Source organism: Cynocephalus volans, chromosome 12, assembly GCF_027409185.1.
Source record: "Cynocephalus volans isolate mCynVol1 chromosome 12, mCynVol1.pri, whole genome shotgun sequence".
NCBI classification, from domain to species: domain Eukaryota; kingdom Metazoa; phylum Chordata; class Mammalia; order Dermoptera; family Cynocephalidae; genus Cynocephalus; species Cynocephalus volans.
The window spans coordinates 18,011,193-18,028,089 of NC_084471.1; the positions used below are offsets into that span (position 1 = coordinate 18,011,193).

General features: G+C 38.9%; 1 protein-coding gene across 1 annotated transcript in view; it reads right to left on the reverse strand.

Moving 5' to 3' along the window:
• RFX4 (regulatory factor X4) overlaps nt 1-15,945 on the reverse strand; it is a 131,638-nt gene extending 115,693 nt beyond the window's left edge. Inside the window, exons 1-2 of the mRNA XM_063075663.1 lie at nt 15,876-15,945; nt 8,899-8,985 (exon numbers count right to left, since the gene is read on the reverse strand). Coding sequence (XP_062931733.1) covers nt 8,899-8,985; nt 15,876-15,945 — 157 coding nt within the window. The remainder of the gene's footprint in view (nt 1-8,898; nt 8,986-15,875) is intronic.
• Nucleotides 15,946-16,897: the final 952 nt, after the last annotated feature.

The following is a 16,897-nucleotide window of genomic DNA, read 5'->3' on the forward strand; positions in this document are numbered from 1 at the left end:
ATTCGCATATTAAAGTTATCTGAAAGAATGTTAAGATAACTATTGTTAATATATTCAAGGAGATAGAGAAAAAGATGGTCAAAACACAGTGAATGATGGACAAAACATGAAAAACTGGAGAATATCAACTGAGATTTGGAAACTATGAAGAAAAATTCAAATGGACCACTTACCATAGAATAATGTGACACCTGAAATTATGATCACTTGGATGGCTTAATAGCAGACTGGACATGCTAGAAAATGGGAATTGAGAACTGAAAGGCAAGTCAATTGAAAAAACGCTGATATACAAAGGGAGAAAAATGGACAAACTACATCAAAACATAAGAAATATATGAAGTACAGTCAAAAGGTCTAGTGGTCATGTAACTGGAGTTCCAGAAGGAGATGAGAAGGAAAGTGAGACAGAAAAATATTTGAAGAGACAATGGCCAATAATTCTACAAATCTGATGAAAAACAACCCACAGATTCAAGAAGCTCAGTGATCCCAAGAAGAATACATACAAGAAAACCATGCCTATATATGCATAGTAGAGCTACTGAAAACCAAAGACAGAGAAAAAAAATCTTAAAAGCAGCCAGAGACAAAAAGACATCACATTCAAAGGAGTGAAAATAAGTCTGATTTAACAGACATTTTTAGGAGCCAGAAGACAATGTAATGACAACTTTAAAGTGTTGAAAGGAAAAGACAACTCCAATACCCTCACTAACCTAAAATTTTATATCCAGCAAACATATCCTTCAAAAATAAGATGCTTTTCATGATCTACACTACACTGCGCTACACTACAAGAAATATGAAAGGAATTTCTTCAAGTTAAAGTAAAAATGATCCCACATGGAAGCACAGAATTGCTAACAGGAATAAAGAACCATGGGAAGGGTAAATATATGGATAAATATAAATAAACATTGACTGTTTAAAGCAATAATAATAATGTCTTGTGGGGTATATAACATATGTAGCAGTAAAATACATTAAAGCAAGAGCTCAGAGGGTGGGAAAGAGGTAACTTGGGTTAAACTGTGACAGTGCTCTTGCACCGTGCTTGAAGGGGGAAGGAGTAACGTGGGGCAGACATAATGAGAGAAGAATGCATGTTGTAATCCCTAAGATTGCCACACTGAAACAATGGATAATGGGAAAACTAGTGGAGGAAAACATCGAACATTTTTTTAAAGACTCCATTAAAAATCCGTCCCCAAAAATCTTAAGAAAAGGAGGAATAAAGGAATAAAGACAGATGGGACAAATCAAAAATAAATAGTAACTTTGTTGATTTAAACCCAACAATGCCAGTAATGACATTAATTTTAAATGCTCTAAATGCTCCAATTAAAGGCAAAAAATATCAGACTGGATTTTTTTTTAAAAGCTATATAGAAAAAACCCTTAATAGTAAATATAGTAAGACTAAAAATAAAAATGTGAAAAAGATATACCATAACAACCCAAACAAAAAGAAAGCTGGTGGTGGTGTATTAATTTCAGACAAAATAGACTTTAAGGCAAAAAGTATTACTAGAGGTAAGGTAGGAACGTTTAAGTAATAAAAAGGGTCATTTCAACAAGAGGACTCAGCAATCATAAATTTCTAAGAAACTAATACTTCAAAATTTATAAAGCAAAAATGAACAAAACTGAAAAGATAGATAAATATAACCATAATCAGGGCCAGAGACTTTAATGTACCTGTCTCAGTATCTGAGAGAACAAATAACAAAATCAGTAAGAATATGGAGTGTTTCAATAACATGAATAAATGACCGGATCTAACTGACATCTATAGAACACTTTATCCAATAACTGCAAAGTACACATTCTTTTCAAGGAACATGTGCATTTGCCAAAACAGACCATATGTTGAGACAGAAAGTTTCAACACTTTCAAATATTGAGATCATGACAAGAATATGTTCCCTGACAGCTGTGGAACTAAAATGGAAATCAATAACAGAAAGACAACTAGGAAATCCCCAAATGTTTGGTAATTAAGCAACAGATTTCTAAATAAACCATGGAAGAAATCACAATTAAAATTTGAAAATATGTTTAACTGAATAATAAGAAAAGTATATTATCACAAAAATTATGGGATACAGGCAAGCAGGGCTTAGAGGAAAATTTATAACTTTAAATGCATATCTTAGAAAAGGTTGAAAATCAATTATCTAAGCATCTATTCAAAAGCTAGAAAAACAGAGCAAATTAAACTCAAAGTAGAAAGAAAGATAAGAGCAAAAATAAGTGCAATAGAAAAAAAGATATAAATTGAGAAAAACAACAGTCAAAAGTTGGATCTTGGAAAAGTCTAATAAAATTGATAAATCCTGGCAAGACTGATCAAGAAAAACAGAAAACGTAAGTTGCCAATATCAAAAATGAAAGGATAACAACACTAAAGGTGCTAAAAGCATGACAAAAGTAATAAAAGGAGAGTTTGAACACCATGCAAATAAATTTGAAAATTTAGATAAAATGGATTCCTTTAAATGATAATTTACTAAAAATAGCAAAACGAGAAATATGAAAATATAAATAATTCTACAGCTATATTAGAAATTGAATCCATCATTAAAAACCTTCCCTCAAAGAAAACTCCAAACCCAGATGATTTCAGCATTGAATTCTTCCAAATATTTATGAGAGAATACCAATCTTATACAAACTCTTCAAAATAACAAAAAAATAGAAAGCTTGCACCTCTTTTTGTTAGGCTTGTATAATCTTGACACCAAAATCTGACAAGGACATTATAAGAAAAAAAAAAAATCATAGGCCAGTAAATCTCATGAACATAGATGCCAAAATTGTTAACAAAATAGTAGTCAGTCCAACCCAGAACCATATAACAAAAATAACACTCTTTCTTACCAAGTGTGGTTTATTCCAGGAATGCAAGATTGGCTTAACATTCAAAACTCAATCAATATAATTCACAATATTAACAGAATAAAAGAGAAAAATTTATCATTACAATAGCTATACAAAAGTATTTGAAAAAATTCAATGCCCATTCAAAAAAAATCTCTTAGCAAACCCCGGATAGAGCGGAATTTGCTCAACCCAATAATGTGTGTCTACAAAAATCCACAACAAACATGATACTTAATCGAGAAACACTAAATGCTTTTCCCCCTTAGATTGGGAACAAGGCAAATATGTCCACAATCGCCATGTCAACTCAACATTGCACTGGAGGTCCCAGCCAGTGCACTAAAGCACAGAAATGAAATAAAAATACAAAGATTACAAAGGAAAATGCAAAACTATCATTACTCTCAAGTGACATAACTATATTCATAGAATATTCAAAAAATACAAACTCATAAGTAATAAGCAAATTTAGTAAAATGGCTGGATACAAAGTCAATATCTAAAAAAAATCAATAACATTTTTATATGCTAGCAACTAACAATTACAAAAACCATTAAAGTAATAATATTCACAGTAGCACCCCAAAACATCAGTTACCTAGAAATAAATCTAAAGAAAGATGGGCAAAAGCTGAAAACACTGCTGGGAAAAATTAAAGATGATCTACGTACATGATGGCTTAATACCTGGTATATAAATAGGAAATTTGATGTTATTAAGATGTTAGTTCTTCTCAAATTTGTTATAGATTTAATGCAATCCCAATCAAAAAATCCTAGCAGGTTTTTTTTGTATACGTGAAAATTGATAAATCGATTCTAAAATTCATATGGAAGTGTTAAGAGTGTAGATTAACCAAAACAATCCTGAAGAAGAAAAGAATGAAACAAGAGGTCTTGTCTTATGCCATCAGATATCACAATTTATTACAAAGGTGCAGTAATAAAGACTGCGGTATTAGCCCCAAAATAGACAGTAAGACCAATAGTTCAGAATAAAGGACCAGACACAGAGCCAAATATATATGATCTGCCAACTCATGACAAAGGTGCCATTGGAATTCAGTGGGTAAAGGATGACCTTTTCAACAAATGGTGCTCTGTCAGTTGAAGTTAATAAGGAAAAAAAGAACTTTGACTCCTCCCTCACAACAAACACAAAAAGTCCAGATGGACTGTTGATACAAAACTGAAAAGTAAAATAATAAAAGTTCTAGATGATAACATGAAAAAAAAAGATCTTTATGACATGGAGGTAGGCAAAAATTTCTTAACAGGACACAAAAAGCACTAACTATAAAAGAAAAACAGACAAATTGAACTGTGTTTGAATTGGTTAATGGACACAAAGAATGATTACATATTGCAATGATGAATAAGCTAACTATCCTGATTTGACCATCCCATGTTGTCCACAACGTTTCTTTGGGGGGGGAGAGGGGGGCAGCTGGCCAGTAAGGGGATCTAAACCTTTGACTTTGGTGTTATAAGGGTTTAACCAACTGAGTGCTCTAACCAACTTAGTGTACACAAGTATTGACGGTCAACTTTGTACCCCACAAATATATATAATCGATTGTTTCAATTAAAAAAAATTAAGAACTTCAGTTCATCTAAAGTTAACATTAAGCAAATGAAAAGGTAGTAAGAGGCAGAACTGGAAAAAGAGAGAGAGAGAATGAAAAGGAAAGCCACAAACCAAAAGAAGATATTTGTGATACTTTTATCTGACAAATATCTCCTATTCAGTATATAAAAACAATTCTTACAAAACATTAAGGAGAAGACAAACAACACGATTTAAAAAAGAACATAGGCAAAAGACCTGAACAGGTAGTTCAAAAGAGACATCCAAATGTCCAATAAGCATGTGATAAGATGCTACTTTCACTAATTATCAGGGAAATGCAATTAAAACTAAAGTGATACACACTGTACGCTCATGAGAATGGCTAATATTGAAAGAAGTGGCTATACCAAATGCTGGTAATGAAGTGAGACAACCAAACCTTTCATAAATGCTGGCAGGAGTCTAAATTGGTACAACCACATTAGAAAGCTGTCAGGCAAAATCTACTAAAACTAAATATAAATATACCCTATGATCTAGCAATTCTACCCCTAGGATCATACCAACAGAAATGAGAGCTCATGTCCACCAAAAGACATACAAGAATGTTCAGAGCACCAGTCCTCAAACTCTGTCAAAAAATGGCAGAGTAGACAATTCTTTCAAACTCATTCTATGAGTCCAGCTTTACCATGACACCAAAGCCAGAAAAAGACACTACAAAAAAAGAGAAGTACAGACCAACATCCCTTATGAATATCGGTGCAAAAAGCCTCAAAAAATACAAGCAAACAGAATTCAACAGCATACTAAAAGGATTATACACCATGAACAAGTGGGATATATGAGTATTTCCTGAATGCAGGGATGGTCCAACAAATGAAAATCAATCAATGTAATACACCACATTAACAGAATAAGGGAAAAAAAAACAAGATCATCTCAATTCATGCAGAAAAACATTTGACAAAATTCAACACCCTTTCACAATGAAGTCACTCAACAAACTAGAAATAGAAGGAAACTACCTCAGTATAATAAAGGTCATATATGAAAAACCCACAGCTAACATCATCCTCAATGGTGAAAGACTGGTAGCTTTTCTTTTAAGATCATGAACAAGACAAAGTTGCCTGCTTTTATCTCTTTTATTCAACATCGTCCTGGAAGTCCTAGCGAGAGCAATTATGCAAGAAAAAGAAATAAAAGATTCCGAATTGGTAAGAAAAAAGTAAAATTATCTCTTTTCACAGATGACATGATCGTGTATGTAGAAAACCCCAAGGATTCCACATATACCCACTCACAAATAAAACTGTTACAACTGATAAATGAATTCAACAAAGTTGCAGGATACAAAATCAACACGCACAACAAAATTGGTTGTATTTCCATATACTAAATTAACATTCTGAAAAGGAAATTAAGAAAACAATCTACTTATAATAACATCAAAAAGAATAAAATACTTAGAAATAAACTTAATCAAGGAGGCCAAAGACTTGCACACTGAAAACTATAGAACATTGCTAAAGGAAATTAAAGACACCAATACATGGAAAGACATCCTATGTTCATGGGTTAGAAGACTTAAGATGTCAAAACTACCCAAAGTGATCTACAGATTCAATGTAATCCCTATCAAAAATCCAATGGCATTTTTTGCAGAAATAGAAAAATCCATTCAGAAATTCAAATGGAATCTCGACAGACCTTGAATAGCCAAAACAATCTTGAAAAAGAACAACAAAATTGGAGGTCTCACATTTCCTGATTTCAGAACATACTACAAAGCTACAGTCTGGTTCTGGCATAAAGACAGACATATAGATCAATGGAACAGAATAGAAAGCCCAGAAATAAATCCTTGCATACAATGGTACTTCAAAAAGTTCGTGAAAAAATGGAATTAAAAGATAATACAAAATCTTTGCATGAACTTTTTGAAGACCCATCCGTATATAGTGAAATGATTTTTGACAAGAGTGCCCAGACCATTCAATGGGGAAGGATAGTCTTTTTAAAAAATTGTGCTGGAAAAACTGGATATCCACATGCAAAAGATTAAAGTTGGGCTCTCACCTAACACCATATACAAATATTAACTCAAAATGGATCAAGGACCTAAAACTATTAAACTCTTAGTAGAAAACATAGGGCAAAAGCTTCATGGCATTGGATTTGACAATGATTTCCTGGATATGACATCAAATGCCCAGGCAACAAAAGAAAAAGTAGGTAAATTGGACTACATCAAAGTAAACATCTGTGCATTAAAGAACATAATCAACAGAGTGAGAAGGCAACCCACGGAATGGGAGAAAATACTTGTAAAACAAATATCTGATAAGGGATTAATATCAAGAATATATAAAGAACTTCTTCTACAGCTTAGAAATAACAAAACCCAAATATCCTGATTTTAAAATGGGCAAAGGATTTAGACATTTCTTCAAAGATATACAAATGGTCAATAAGCACATGAAAAGATATTTAATATTACTAATCATTACGGAAATGCAAATCAAAACCACTTCACACTCATTAGGATAGATATGATAAAAAAAACCCCAGAAAATAACAAGTGATGGCCAGGATGTGGAGAAATTGGAACTCTTGTGCATTGTTGATGGGAACGTAAAATCGCATAGCCACTATAGAAAGCAGTTTTGTGTTTCTCAAAAAATTAAACATAGAATTACCAAATGATCCAATGATTCCACTTCTGGGTATATACCCAAAAGAACTGAAAGCAGAAACTTTAACAGATATTTGTATACCCATATTCATAGCAGCATTATTCTCAATGACCAAAAGGTGAAAAAAAAACCCAAATGTTCATCAATGGATGAATGAATAAAGAAAACTTGGTATATCCATCAACTGGCTATTACTTAGCTTTAAAAAGGAAAAAAGTTCTGATACATGCTAAAACATGGATTAACCTTGAAGGCATTATGCTAAGTGTAATAAACCAGTCACAAAAAGACAAATACTGTATATATGTAAGATACTTAGAGTAGTAAAATTTATAGAGGCATAAAGTAGAGTACTGGTTGCCAGGGACTGGGGAAAAGGGGGAATGGAGAGTTACTGTTTAATTGGTATAGAGTTTTAATTTGAGAAGATGAAAAAAGTTCTATAGATGAATGGTGGTAAAGGTTGCACAACAAGGTAAATGTGCTTAATGCCACTGAAATGCATTCTTAAAATGGTTAAAATGGTAAATTTTTATGTTTTGTATATTTTACCACGATAAAATAAAACTCAAATAACTTAAACAGATATGTAAATTGTGGTATATTCATATGGTGGAATACTATACAGCAACGAAAAAGGAAGAACTACTCTTACATACAACAACATGGGCGAATCTCATAGACATTATGTTGAGTGAAAAAAGTTATATACAAAAGAACATAGGGTCCATGGTTCTATTTATGTGAAGCTTCAAAAAAAGATTTTATGGTCATAAAATCCAGACTATAGTTATTGACAGGGAGGAGACATGAGGAAGCCTCCTTGGGGAATAGAAATGTTCTATATCTTTTTCTGGGCGATAATTACACTGGTGGATACAATATGTAAACATTTTTTTTCACCAAACTATTCATAGAAGATTTGTGTACTTTATGTTCAATTTATCTCAATTTTATAAAATGAAGAAAAATAGGATGATAGAATGACAATATCATAATGGCCTCTGGAAGGAAGCTGTTCAGCATGTCTAATAATCGTCGTAGGGGATTGTGGGGTGGTGGTCATGGGCTCATGCTTTGAGAAAACAGAACTAAGGAGATGTACTTTACCAATCAAGGGAGAAAGACATTTCTGGCCCTGCTGGAAATGTCATTTATAATAATCTGCCACCCCACCCTTTTTTTCAGTGTTTAGGAGCAAATACAAGTTCCAAGTATTCTTCTGCCCAGAAGCCCCAGTCTGACATAACATAAAGGTGTAAACACAGGAGTTTACCTCTTTCAGTTAACTCAAGTTCTCTAGTCCAAGATCTGGCAGACAGTTTTACTTTTCAATAGCAAGGACATTCATGACTCTAAAACAACAATCCTATGACACCGCCACTTTAACCCCACATCGACAGTGGATGCTGAGAATGGCTTTTCCTATTCAGGGTCCACATTTGCCAACTGGAGCATTACTATAGAGGGGTCTTTGGGGACACAGGCTAGGAAGACCAGTGCTGAGGATGAGTCTGTAAGCAGCAAGTTTTCATCGTGACCTCGGTTTCCATGTCCACCTGACTGAATTCCACTACCTATCACAGAACACTACAAGGAGGGCCCGGCATATTTCATGAATGGCTGGAGAAGCATCTTGTTCCAGTTGACTTGCCCCAGCCAAGCAATCCAGGGGCACCATCCTCCCATCAGGACATTGGCTGTGTCTGGGACGCGGTGGAAGAATGAGTTTGAAGCACTTACTTTCATCATTAGAAACATTCCCCAGAGATGTGTGGCTGGAATAACGTTTGTTTTCACTTTCATTGAGACATCTTTCAATCCAGCTCTCTAAAAAGAAAAAAAGAAAAAGAAAAATCACAGAACTGCTGTTGGTGTTTGTGAAGAGACAGGAACATGGTAAATACATTAGATGTAAATGCTCATCAACTTTCATATGAGATCTGCACGATTCTGATGAGACTTTCCTGAGTAGTTTGGAGGCGAGATGGCCATTTAAAACCCCCCTTGAGTATTTCTTGGTCAAATTCTAATTCTGGAGTATTCATAGCCCAATACTACCAACCGAAGATTATCTTTCTTTGCAAAGAAGACACAATCCTGAGAGGTAGTTTGTAAAACAAAATCTGGTCGACTGAATCACTGGTGGTGGTTTGCAAACTTGTAAATTAGCAGTAGAACCCTTTGTTCAAATGAGAACAAAAAGCAGATAAAACTCTGGGGGCTCTGGGTGAACCAGAGAAGGAGGGCAGGGAGGCTTGTGGCCCACCTCATTTTGCTCAGTGTCCCCAGAAGGGACTCCTCCAAGCACCGACCGGGAGCCACAGCAGCAAGAGAAATCAAGAGCACTATATTAGCTATGTAGCACTTTTAAAATCCAAAGACTGTTATTTTATCCAATTTCGAAGGCTGCAAATGTACTTTACACAATGTAGCATAATGCTTATTCCATCTTTTAGACCATCCACTATTCATTCATTCATTCATTCCACATCAGCTAAGTACAGTCAGTCCTGTTATAATGCTTGTTTTAAAAACAGGAACCTGTTCCAATGCAAGTGATATATTAGGGAATAACTTGAGTATAGTTAAAACTTGTTGTTTCCTATGCTTGATTTCTTCCATTAAAAAAAAAAAATTGGTTGAATGCAGAAATCCACACCCACCTTAACTAAGTCCCGGGAGAACAGCAAAATGCACACACTCACACCTCAAACATCTACCTGCTACTTCAGTTCACCACATGTTATGAGCCACACCTACCCCAATAACCCCCCTATACCACTTCATAATAACTCACAACACCAAGGCTCTTGCCAGATGTGTTCCCTTGACTTTGAACTCCCCAGCCTCAGAATCTATAAGCAATAAATTTCATTTTCCAAATAAACCAAACCAAACCAAACAAAAAACCTCACAAGATGCAACCCTTCCAATGCCCATTTCCAGAAGCAAGCTTCAGGTCTTTTTCAAGGCCAAGTGCTGTATTTATTGTATTTGTGTATCTCTTAAACATTTAACCTGACTGAAACTATGCTATCATTTTTACTAAGTTCCTATTTTGTTTTATGTGTCACTGACAAAGTTTTTGAGTCTGGTACCCCTAAGCTTATTTTTTCAGTAAACTCTGTATGAGTGTGTGCGTTTTGCTGTTTTCCTGGGATTTAGTTCAGGTTCTTATTGTGCAACTTTGCATAATGTGGTGATTTTTAGGAATGCATACATGGTGTTATAGCAGAACTGGCTATACCTACAGCTATGTGCTTTGAACAGTGTGGTCTCCCACTGTCTTCTTTATAATATGGGAGCTAGCATTGATCAAAGACTTGTTTTAACATGCCAGGCCCTTTACATATGTTATGTCTTTGAGTCTTCACAACAACTCTCTGAAGCAATCGCTATTTAATCTCTATTTTCCCTAGAAAGCAACTGAGGCTTAGAAGGATTAAGTAATGTGACACCTTGTAATTCAAAGAGCCCAGGAAAAGATAATCAGTTAACACCTTACACGTTACCTACTGTAAAGGAAGCCACACTGCCGAGTAAGCTAGGTAGAGATGGGGAAAGCAAATGCAAACAGCAGGGACAAATGTTGGGTTTTTGTTTTGTTTTGTATTTTATGTCCCAACAAACTGCTCTCTTAAAAGCTGCTTGTAAATAAGTAGGAGAAAATATCCAAGGGGAGGAACAAGGGACAGCTTGTTAAGAGGATACGGAAAGCGGGTACTTCTAAGGAAATATTGAGGATCAGAGAAATTCAAAACATTTAAATGCTACCCCTTCCAAATATCAAGGGCACAATGTAGAAATAAATAGCGTGTAATGTTTTCAAAGCTGTGATGCACGAGGTGGGTGTTTGTCATCCTCGTATCCAAAAGCACATCTGGTTACAAAGCTCCAGAATCCCTTTCAGGATTCTCCAGAATGTCTCCACTCAGATCTTCTTGCCCTTTCAAGTCCTGGCACATTTTCCCTGGCAACAGCCATGGCTGATTTTGGATGGCACCTACTGAAGTTTGCATCCCCTACCTCTGCCACACCATGCCACCAAAAGCAATATCTATTGTTCTGAGCCTGCCCCTGGTCTTCCTAGATAGGTGACACACTTAGTTACTCTCACGTGTGGTGGGCATGTGCACACACATGCACCCCCAGCCCCTTTCATCAGAAACAACAACTAAGGAAATCCCTCTCCCGCTCACCCTTTTGCCTGTGCCAGGATCAGGCCTATTAAAATTTGAGTCCTTTAGGAGGGCGCATTCCTGCAGGGGAGAACCCCTGTGATTGGCGGGGCACTCTCTGAGGAACTCAGGGCAGCATTCTGGGAGGAGCTGCACCAGGTGGGCCTCGAGAGTGCAGTGACTGCCCACAAGAGTTCAAGTCAACTAAGAACTTTCCTGATGGCTGTGCCTCTCCTCGGCACTGGAGAGAGATGAAACAAACAAGAAGGGGAAGAGGGCAGGAAGTGCCATGAAGAAAAGAGAGAAGATATCTCACCAAGTAGCCCTTCCCACCATCCATTGTACACAGGCAGGTCTCTCTGACCCCACAGCCTACGCCTGCAGCCACTCTGCTACCTAGCTCTGCTCCCTGGGGCAACCCAGAATAAGTTTGGTCTCACTGGCATATGGCAGACATGGGAAGACAGCCATCCTGTCTCCATTTTTGTGGTCAAAGTACTCCATTTGTTTCAGATCTTTCTTGGAAGATATTGTCCTCACTTTTTTGCCATCCAGTTCACCTGCTTCTGGTTGTCTTCTGTTTAATTAATGTCCATGTGAACATATGGCACCTAGAATAAACTCTGAGGGTGTCCACACAGTGCTCTGAGCAGTGCTAAGTGTGGCAGAACTATCACCTCTGTTGGTCTGGACACTTGGAGTTCTCCTGCATTCAAGGCTCTTGCATTCCAGGCTGTGTCGATGCAACACTCTGAAATATCCAAACAGGCCATGGATCTTGGATACACAGATGCTCTTTGACCTTTGTCTTCTTCCCTAGTGGGGACCTCAGGAGTGGCATCTGCAACTTGTGTCCCATAAGCAAGGTTGGTCCATATGACTGGAAAGCCTTTATTTAGGTCAACTGAAGCAAACTTGATGTACTTTAAAACAATTTTTAACAATGGATTTTGGTCTTACAGAGGTCAAGAATTACTTGACCAGAATGACATATTTATTAATTTTGAATAAAACACTGTGTTCATCTGCATTTTTTATTTGCAGATGATGTGATTTAATAATAATAAAAGACACGGTATACCAGGCCCTTATTATGAGCCAGGTATTCTGCAAATGCATTATATACACCATCATATTAATCCTCATGACAACCCTGTAAGGTAGGTGCTATTAATATGCCTATTTTAGAGATGAGAAAACTAAGGCTCAGAGAGATTAGATGACTTGTCCAAAGTCACCCAGCTAATAAGAAGCAGGACCAGCATCCAAACTTGGGTCATAACCACAATACCCTCTCCAAGTGTGAAATGAGCTCTCTTCTTCTGTGTCCCATATATCCTCAGAACACTGTGTTAATATTGCAGCATTGATCAGTCTGCCTTGTATTAGAACTTTAGCTAAAACTCCACCTACATATTAAAATTTTTGCTAAATTCATTTACATATTTCTTTGTCAGCCTTTGTCATACATAGCAGGCTCTTCCGTTTAGAACTTAAACATCTTAAGAAAGGAGCACCTTTTATTCTACTTCTTTGACTCTCCACTAGGGCCTGGTATAAAGTTTTCCTTGAAGCCTGGCCTCAGTAAATGTTACATTAGTGACACACATGATGTTGAAAAATGCGTGGCATATAAGTGGATATGTCCGCATGTCTATAGAGTTTCCTAATCATTTTCTTTTTTACCATACAAGGCACAAAAAAACACAACACATCAAAGGCGATTTTCCAAAGAAACCAAAATTCAACATACATTTATTTTGTGCCTTCTGAATGCAAGAATCTGTGCTAAAGAGAAACCATGAGTGATATAAACACGAACAAGACCAGCTTCTGCCCTCTAGTTGCCATCTAGCAAGCAAGGCAGGTGCTACTCCCTGAGCTCATGAGTGCAGGCCCCTGTCATTTTTGTTCACCATTTTATACCCAGTGGCTGGCCCTGTGCCTGGCCCCCAGATTTTGGATAATAAATATGTGTTGTTGAATGCATTACTTTTTTTCCAAAAACAATGTGAAGTTCCTACTGCATGCCAGGTACTGTGCAAGGCATCTTCACATATGTGGTCTAAATTAAGCCTCACAACAATATGTGGTATGTTTCAATATCTCTATTTGTAGATATGGAAACAGGCTTGAAGCAAAAGTTCTAAATCTGTGACCAATGGCACTGTGCTGGGGACGGCACGGGACATAGAATGAGAGCTGGCACTGTTCTGGGGACTGCACAGACATAGGATGGGAGCTTGGTTCACACTTGGATAACTTCCTGTTCCCAATTGCCTCATTGTTGATTCATAAAAATTATCTGACCTTTTAGTAAGAACCAATCTTGTGCTAAGTGCCCAACAGGGTTTATCAAGGGCTGTAAGTGTAGGCTCCTGGGCTGCAAACCACCCCTTCGTCTGATTTATCTGAGATCATGGGCAGGAAGGAGGATGTAGATAATGCCTGTGGATTTTCACTTTACAAAGAGTTTAACCCACACTCCTTAGAGGCAGATCTTCATGTCTCTTCACTTTGCATTGAAGATTTGGAAACCCCAGTTTGAAGTGATTTTTCTCAGTCAAGAAGAGTCAACTTCAAAAAACTCATAGAAAGATTTGTATTATCTTTTAATTCTATTTTTTCACAAACTCTTTGAAATGCTCTCATATGGTTATTGGGTTTTCTAGGAAACTTTATTCCCTTTGCAGCAGCAAAGAATACTGAGGAAGTAGCTGCACTGGGGACATGGCACATCCAAGGCAGTCCAAGGCTCAGAGTGGTGCTTCACGAATGTGTATTAATCTGGCAGGAGAAGCCGATGAAGATAGTTATGGAAAGCCAGGTAATCCCTGAAGTTTACAGAGCACATCGACAGAGATCTCTTAGATGATTCATTCACCCATTCATTCATTTTCAAATGATTGCCAAGTGCCTTCCATGTAAAGTTCTAACAGAGGAATGGACAAAACTGCTCAACAGGGAGCTGATATATTACAGCAGGATATCTGTCACGGACCAGGGTCTTGAGACCCAAATGTATCTTGTCTGTTTGTTTATTCCCTTTTTTGTGATTTATTTTCTCCACCTTTAAAATGTAAGTTTTAACCACCTTGTCTATTTTGTTCAGCACCTTGTCACCAAGAGCTCAGAACGCTGGTAGTGATGGCTATGAGGAAGAAAGGCAAAGCAGGATGAAGAAACAGAACGATGGATGGGGCATCCTCCACCAGCAAGACCTCTGAGAAGAAACAGCATTTGAGCTGAGACCGAGTATAGTGAGGGCTCAAGGCCTTCAAACATTCAGAGAGAGGGGACCACAGGACAAAGTCCCTGAGGCAGGAATGGCAAGAAGGCCCAGGTGTCTGACATGGAGTGACCAAGGGGAGATGGTGTCAGATGAAAGAGAAGACGAGGGGGCTTGGAAGAGTGTGGGATTAGCAGTTACAACAACTGGATTTCAAATCCCAACCCAGCCACTTACTAGCTACGTAACATTGGGATGGTTCCTAAACCTTCCTAAATCCCCACCTACCAGATTTCTCCAAAGATTAATTAAAATAATACAGATAAGGCACTTACACTCTTGGTTTTGTGGGCCATAGAAAATGAGGAAGGCATGATCTCCATCCACCAGGAGCTTAACAGCCCGGTGATGGGGACAGACACGTAATGGTGACATTTAGCATTTATCGAATGTTCTCCCCATGCTGGTCACTCTGCTTCACATGCCTCAACTCTACTCCTCACAGCAACTGAAACACAGACTTTATGAACTCTGATTTGCAAGAAGGAAACCGAGAAGCTAGGTAAAGTCACCCAGCTAGTTGGTGGCAAGTTGGGTCAGGCCTGTCTGGCTCCAAAGTGCTCTCACTGTGGCACTGACTCCCTAAGCAAGCAGGTAACCAGGAGTACATTTGGTATTATAATAAGGTGCTGTGAGGGCATGGAGAGGGGCCTTTCCAGCTTGGCCTGGAGATTGGCCCACAGAGGGGCTGGCATTTCAGCGGGTCCTCAGGATTCAGCCACTGCCAGACCAAGGAGGAAATCAGGGCATTTTGGCAGGTGGGCTGTCATCACAGACAAAAGCACAAAGTTGGGAAAGGCCTGGTGAGTTCTGAGGAAGATGAAGATTTCTCCGACCGTGACCCCAGGAGTGGTGAGAGACATGCAGGACCATCAGTTCAGAGCAGATAGTAAAGGCCTCGCCCACCAGGCCATGCAGCTGCGGGTACCCACGGTGGGGAATGAACACAACCCGCCTCGTTCCTGAGGAAGTGGATCAGAGGGGGACGCCTTGCTTCACGCAACACCTGAAGAAAATGTCACCTGCCTTAGTGTCACCGGGTTTCAAAAGAAGGCATCATTCAGACTCTACATCAACAGTCTTTCAGGATGCTGTGCTAGGGCCTATTTTAGGAACTCGCAACTTTAGAAAGGGTACATGAAAGAGTTGACATGCCACCCTCACCATTACCAAGGGCGGGCCTGGCCCCAGGTCCCCCTGGGGGTGCCAGGGAGATCCCCAATCTCCCCTCCCCGGGCCCTGGTCATTACCAGTGGAACTGCGACACCACAGGCTGCTTCTGTCGCCTCCGGCAACGGGTTGGGCTTGCCTCCTGATCATTCTCTCCCAGCCCGTTTCTCTCTCCCCAGGACTCCCTGCTGGTGGCGACACACAGGAACGTGAGGAAAGTGTGGGCCCCACCAGGCCGGCAGCTATGGCCTCTCCAGGGGGGGGCCTTGGGCCAGTGGGTTGCCATGGCGACGCCACAGGCCCTGCCCCAGGGGCACCTGGGTTCCAGAAAGGGGCCCTGCCCTACCTCCAAAGGGGCAGCCTTACCCTGGCTCTACTTTTATTCCTTCCCTCATGCCCCAAACATTGATTTAGCACCTACTGTTTGCCAGGCTCCGAGGAGCTATGATGAACATGGCAGACAAGGTCTCTGCTCTCAGGGAGCTTATATTCTGTGGTGTAGTCAGACAAAAAGAAATCAGCAAGATGACTTCAGAAAGCAACGAGCGTTATAAGGGAAATAAAGCCGAGGAATGGGATAAAGAGAGATGGGGGTGCTGTTTGGGGTAGAGGGGCCACTGAAGGCCCCTCCAAGGAGGTGATGTTGGAGTGCCAGGCCTGAGGCTGGGAATGGCCTTGGAGTGTGTGAGGAGCCAGGGGACCGGTGTGGTGGAGGACAGGGAAGGAGCAGGGAGCGGCAGGAAATGAGGCCAGGCCCAACATGGGCAGGGACTGGTGGCCGTCCGTCATAAGAGCTTCACGTTTATTCCTAATGTGCTGAGAAGCTGTTGGAGGGCTTTAAACAGGTGCCATGAACTGCACCGGCTCAGAAAAAGTAGCCTACTAGGAGATTTACATCCATTTATCAACTGTTTATGGGGTGCCACGTGCCAGGCGCTGGCTACACAGTAGGGATACAGCCTCGACAAGACAGACACAGTCTCTGTCTTCACAGAAGGTTAGAGTTTAGTGCAGATAATCGCACATATAGAGATGGAATGACCATGAGTGCCTTGGGAGAGGGAAAAAAGGGAAGTCTAGCCTAATCTGGGAGAGTCAGAAA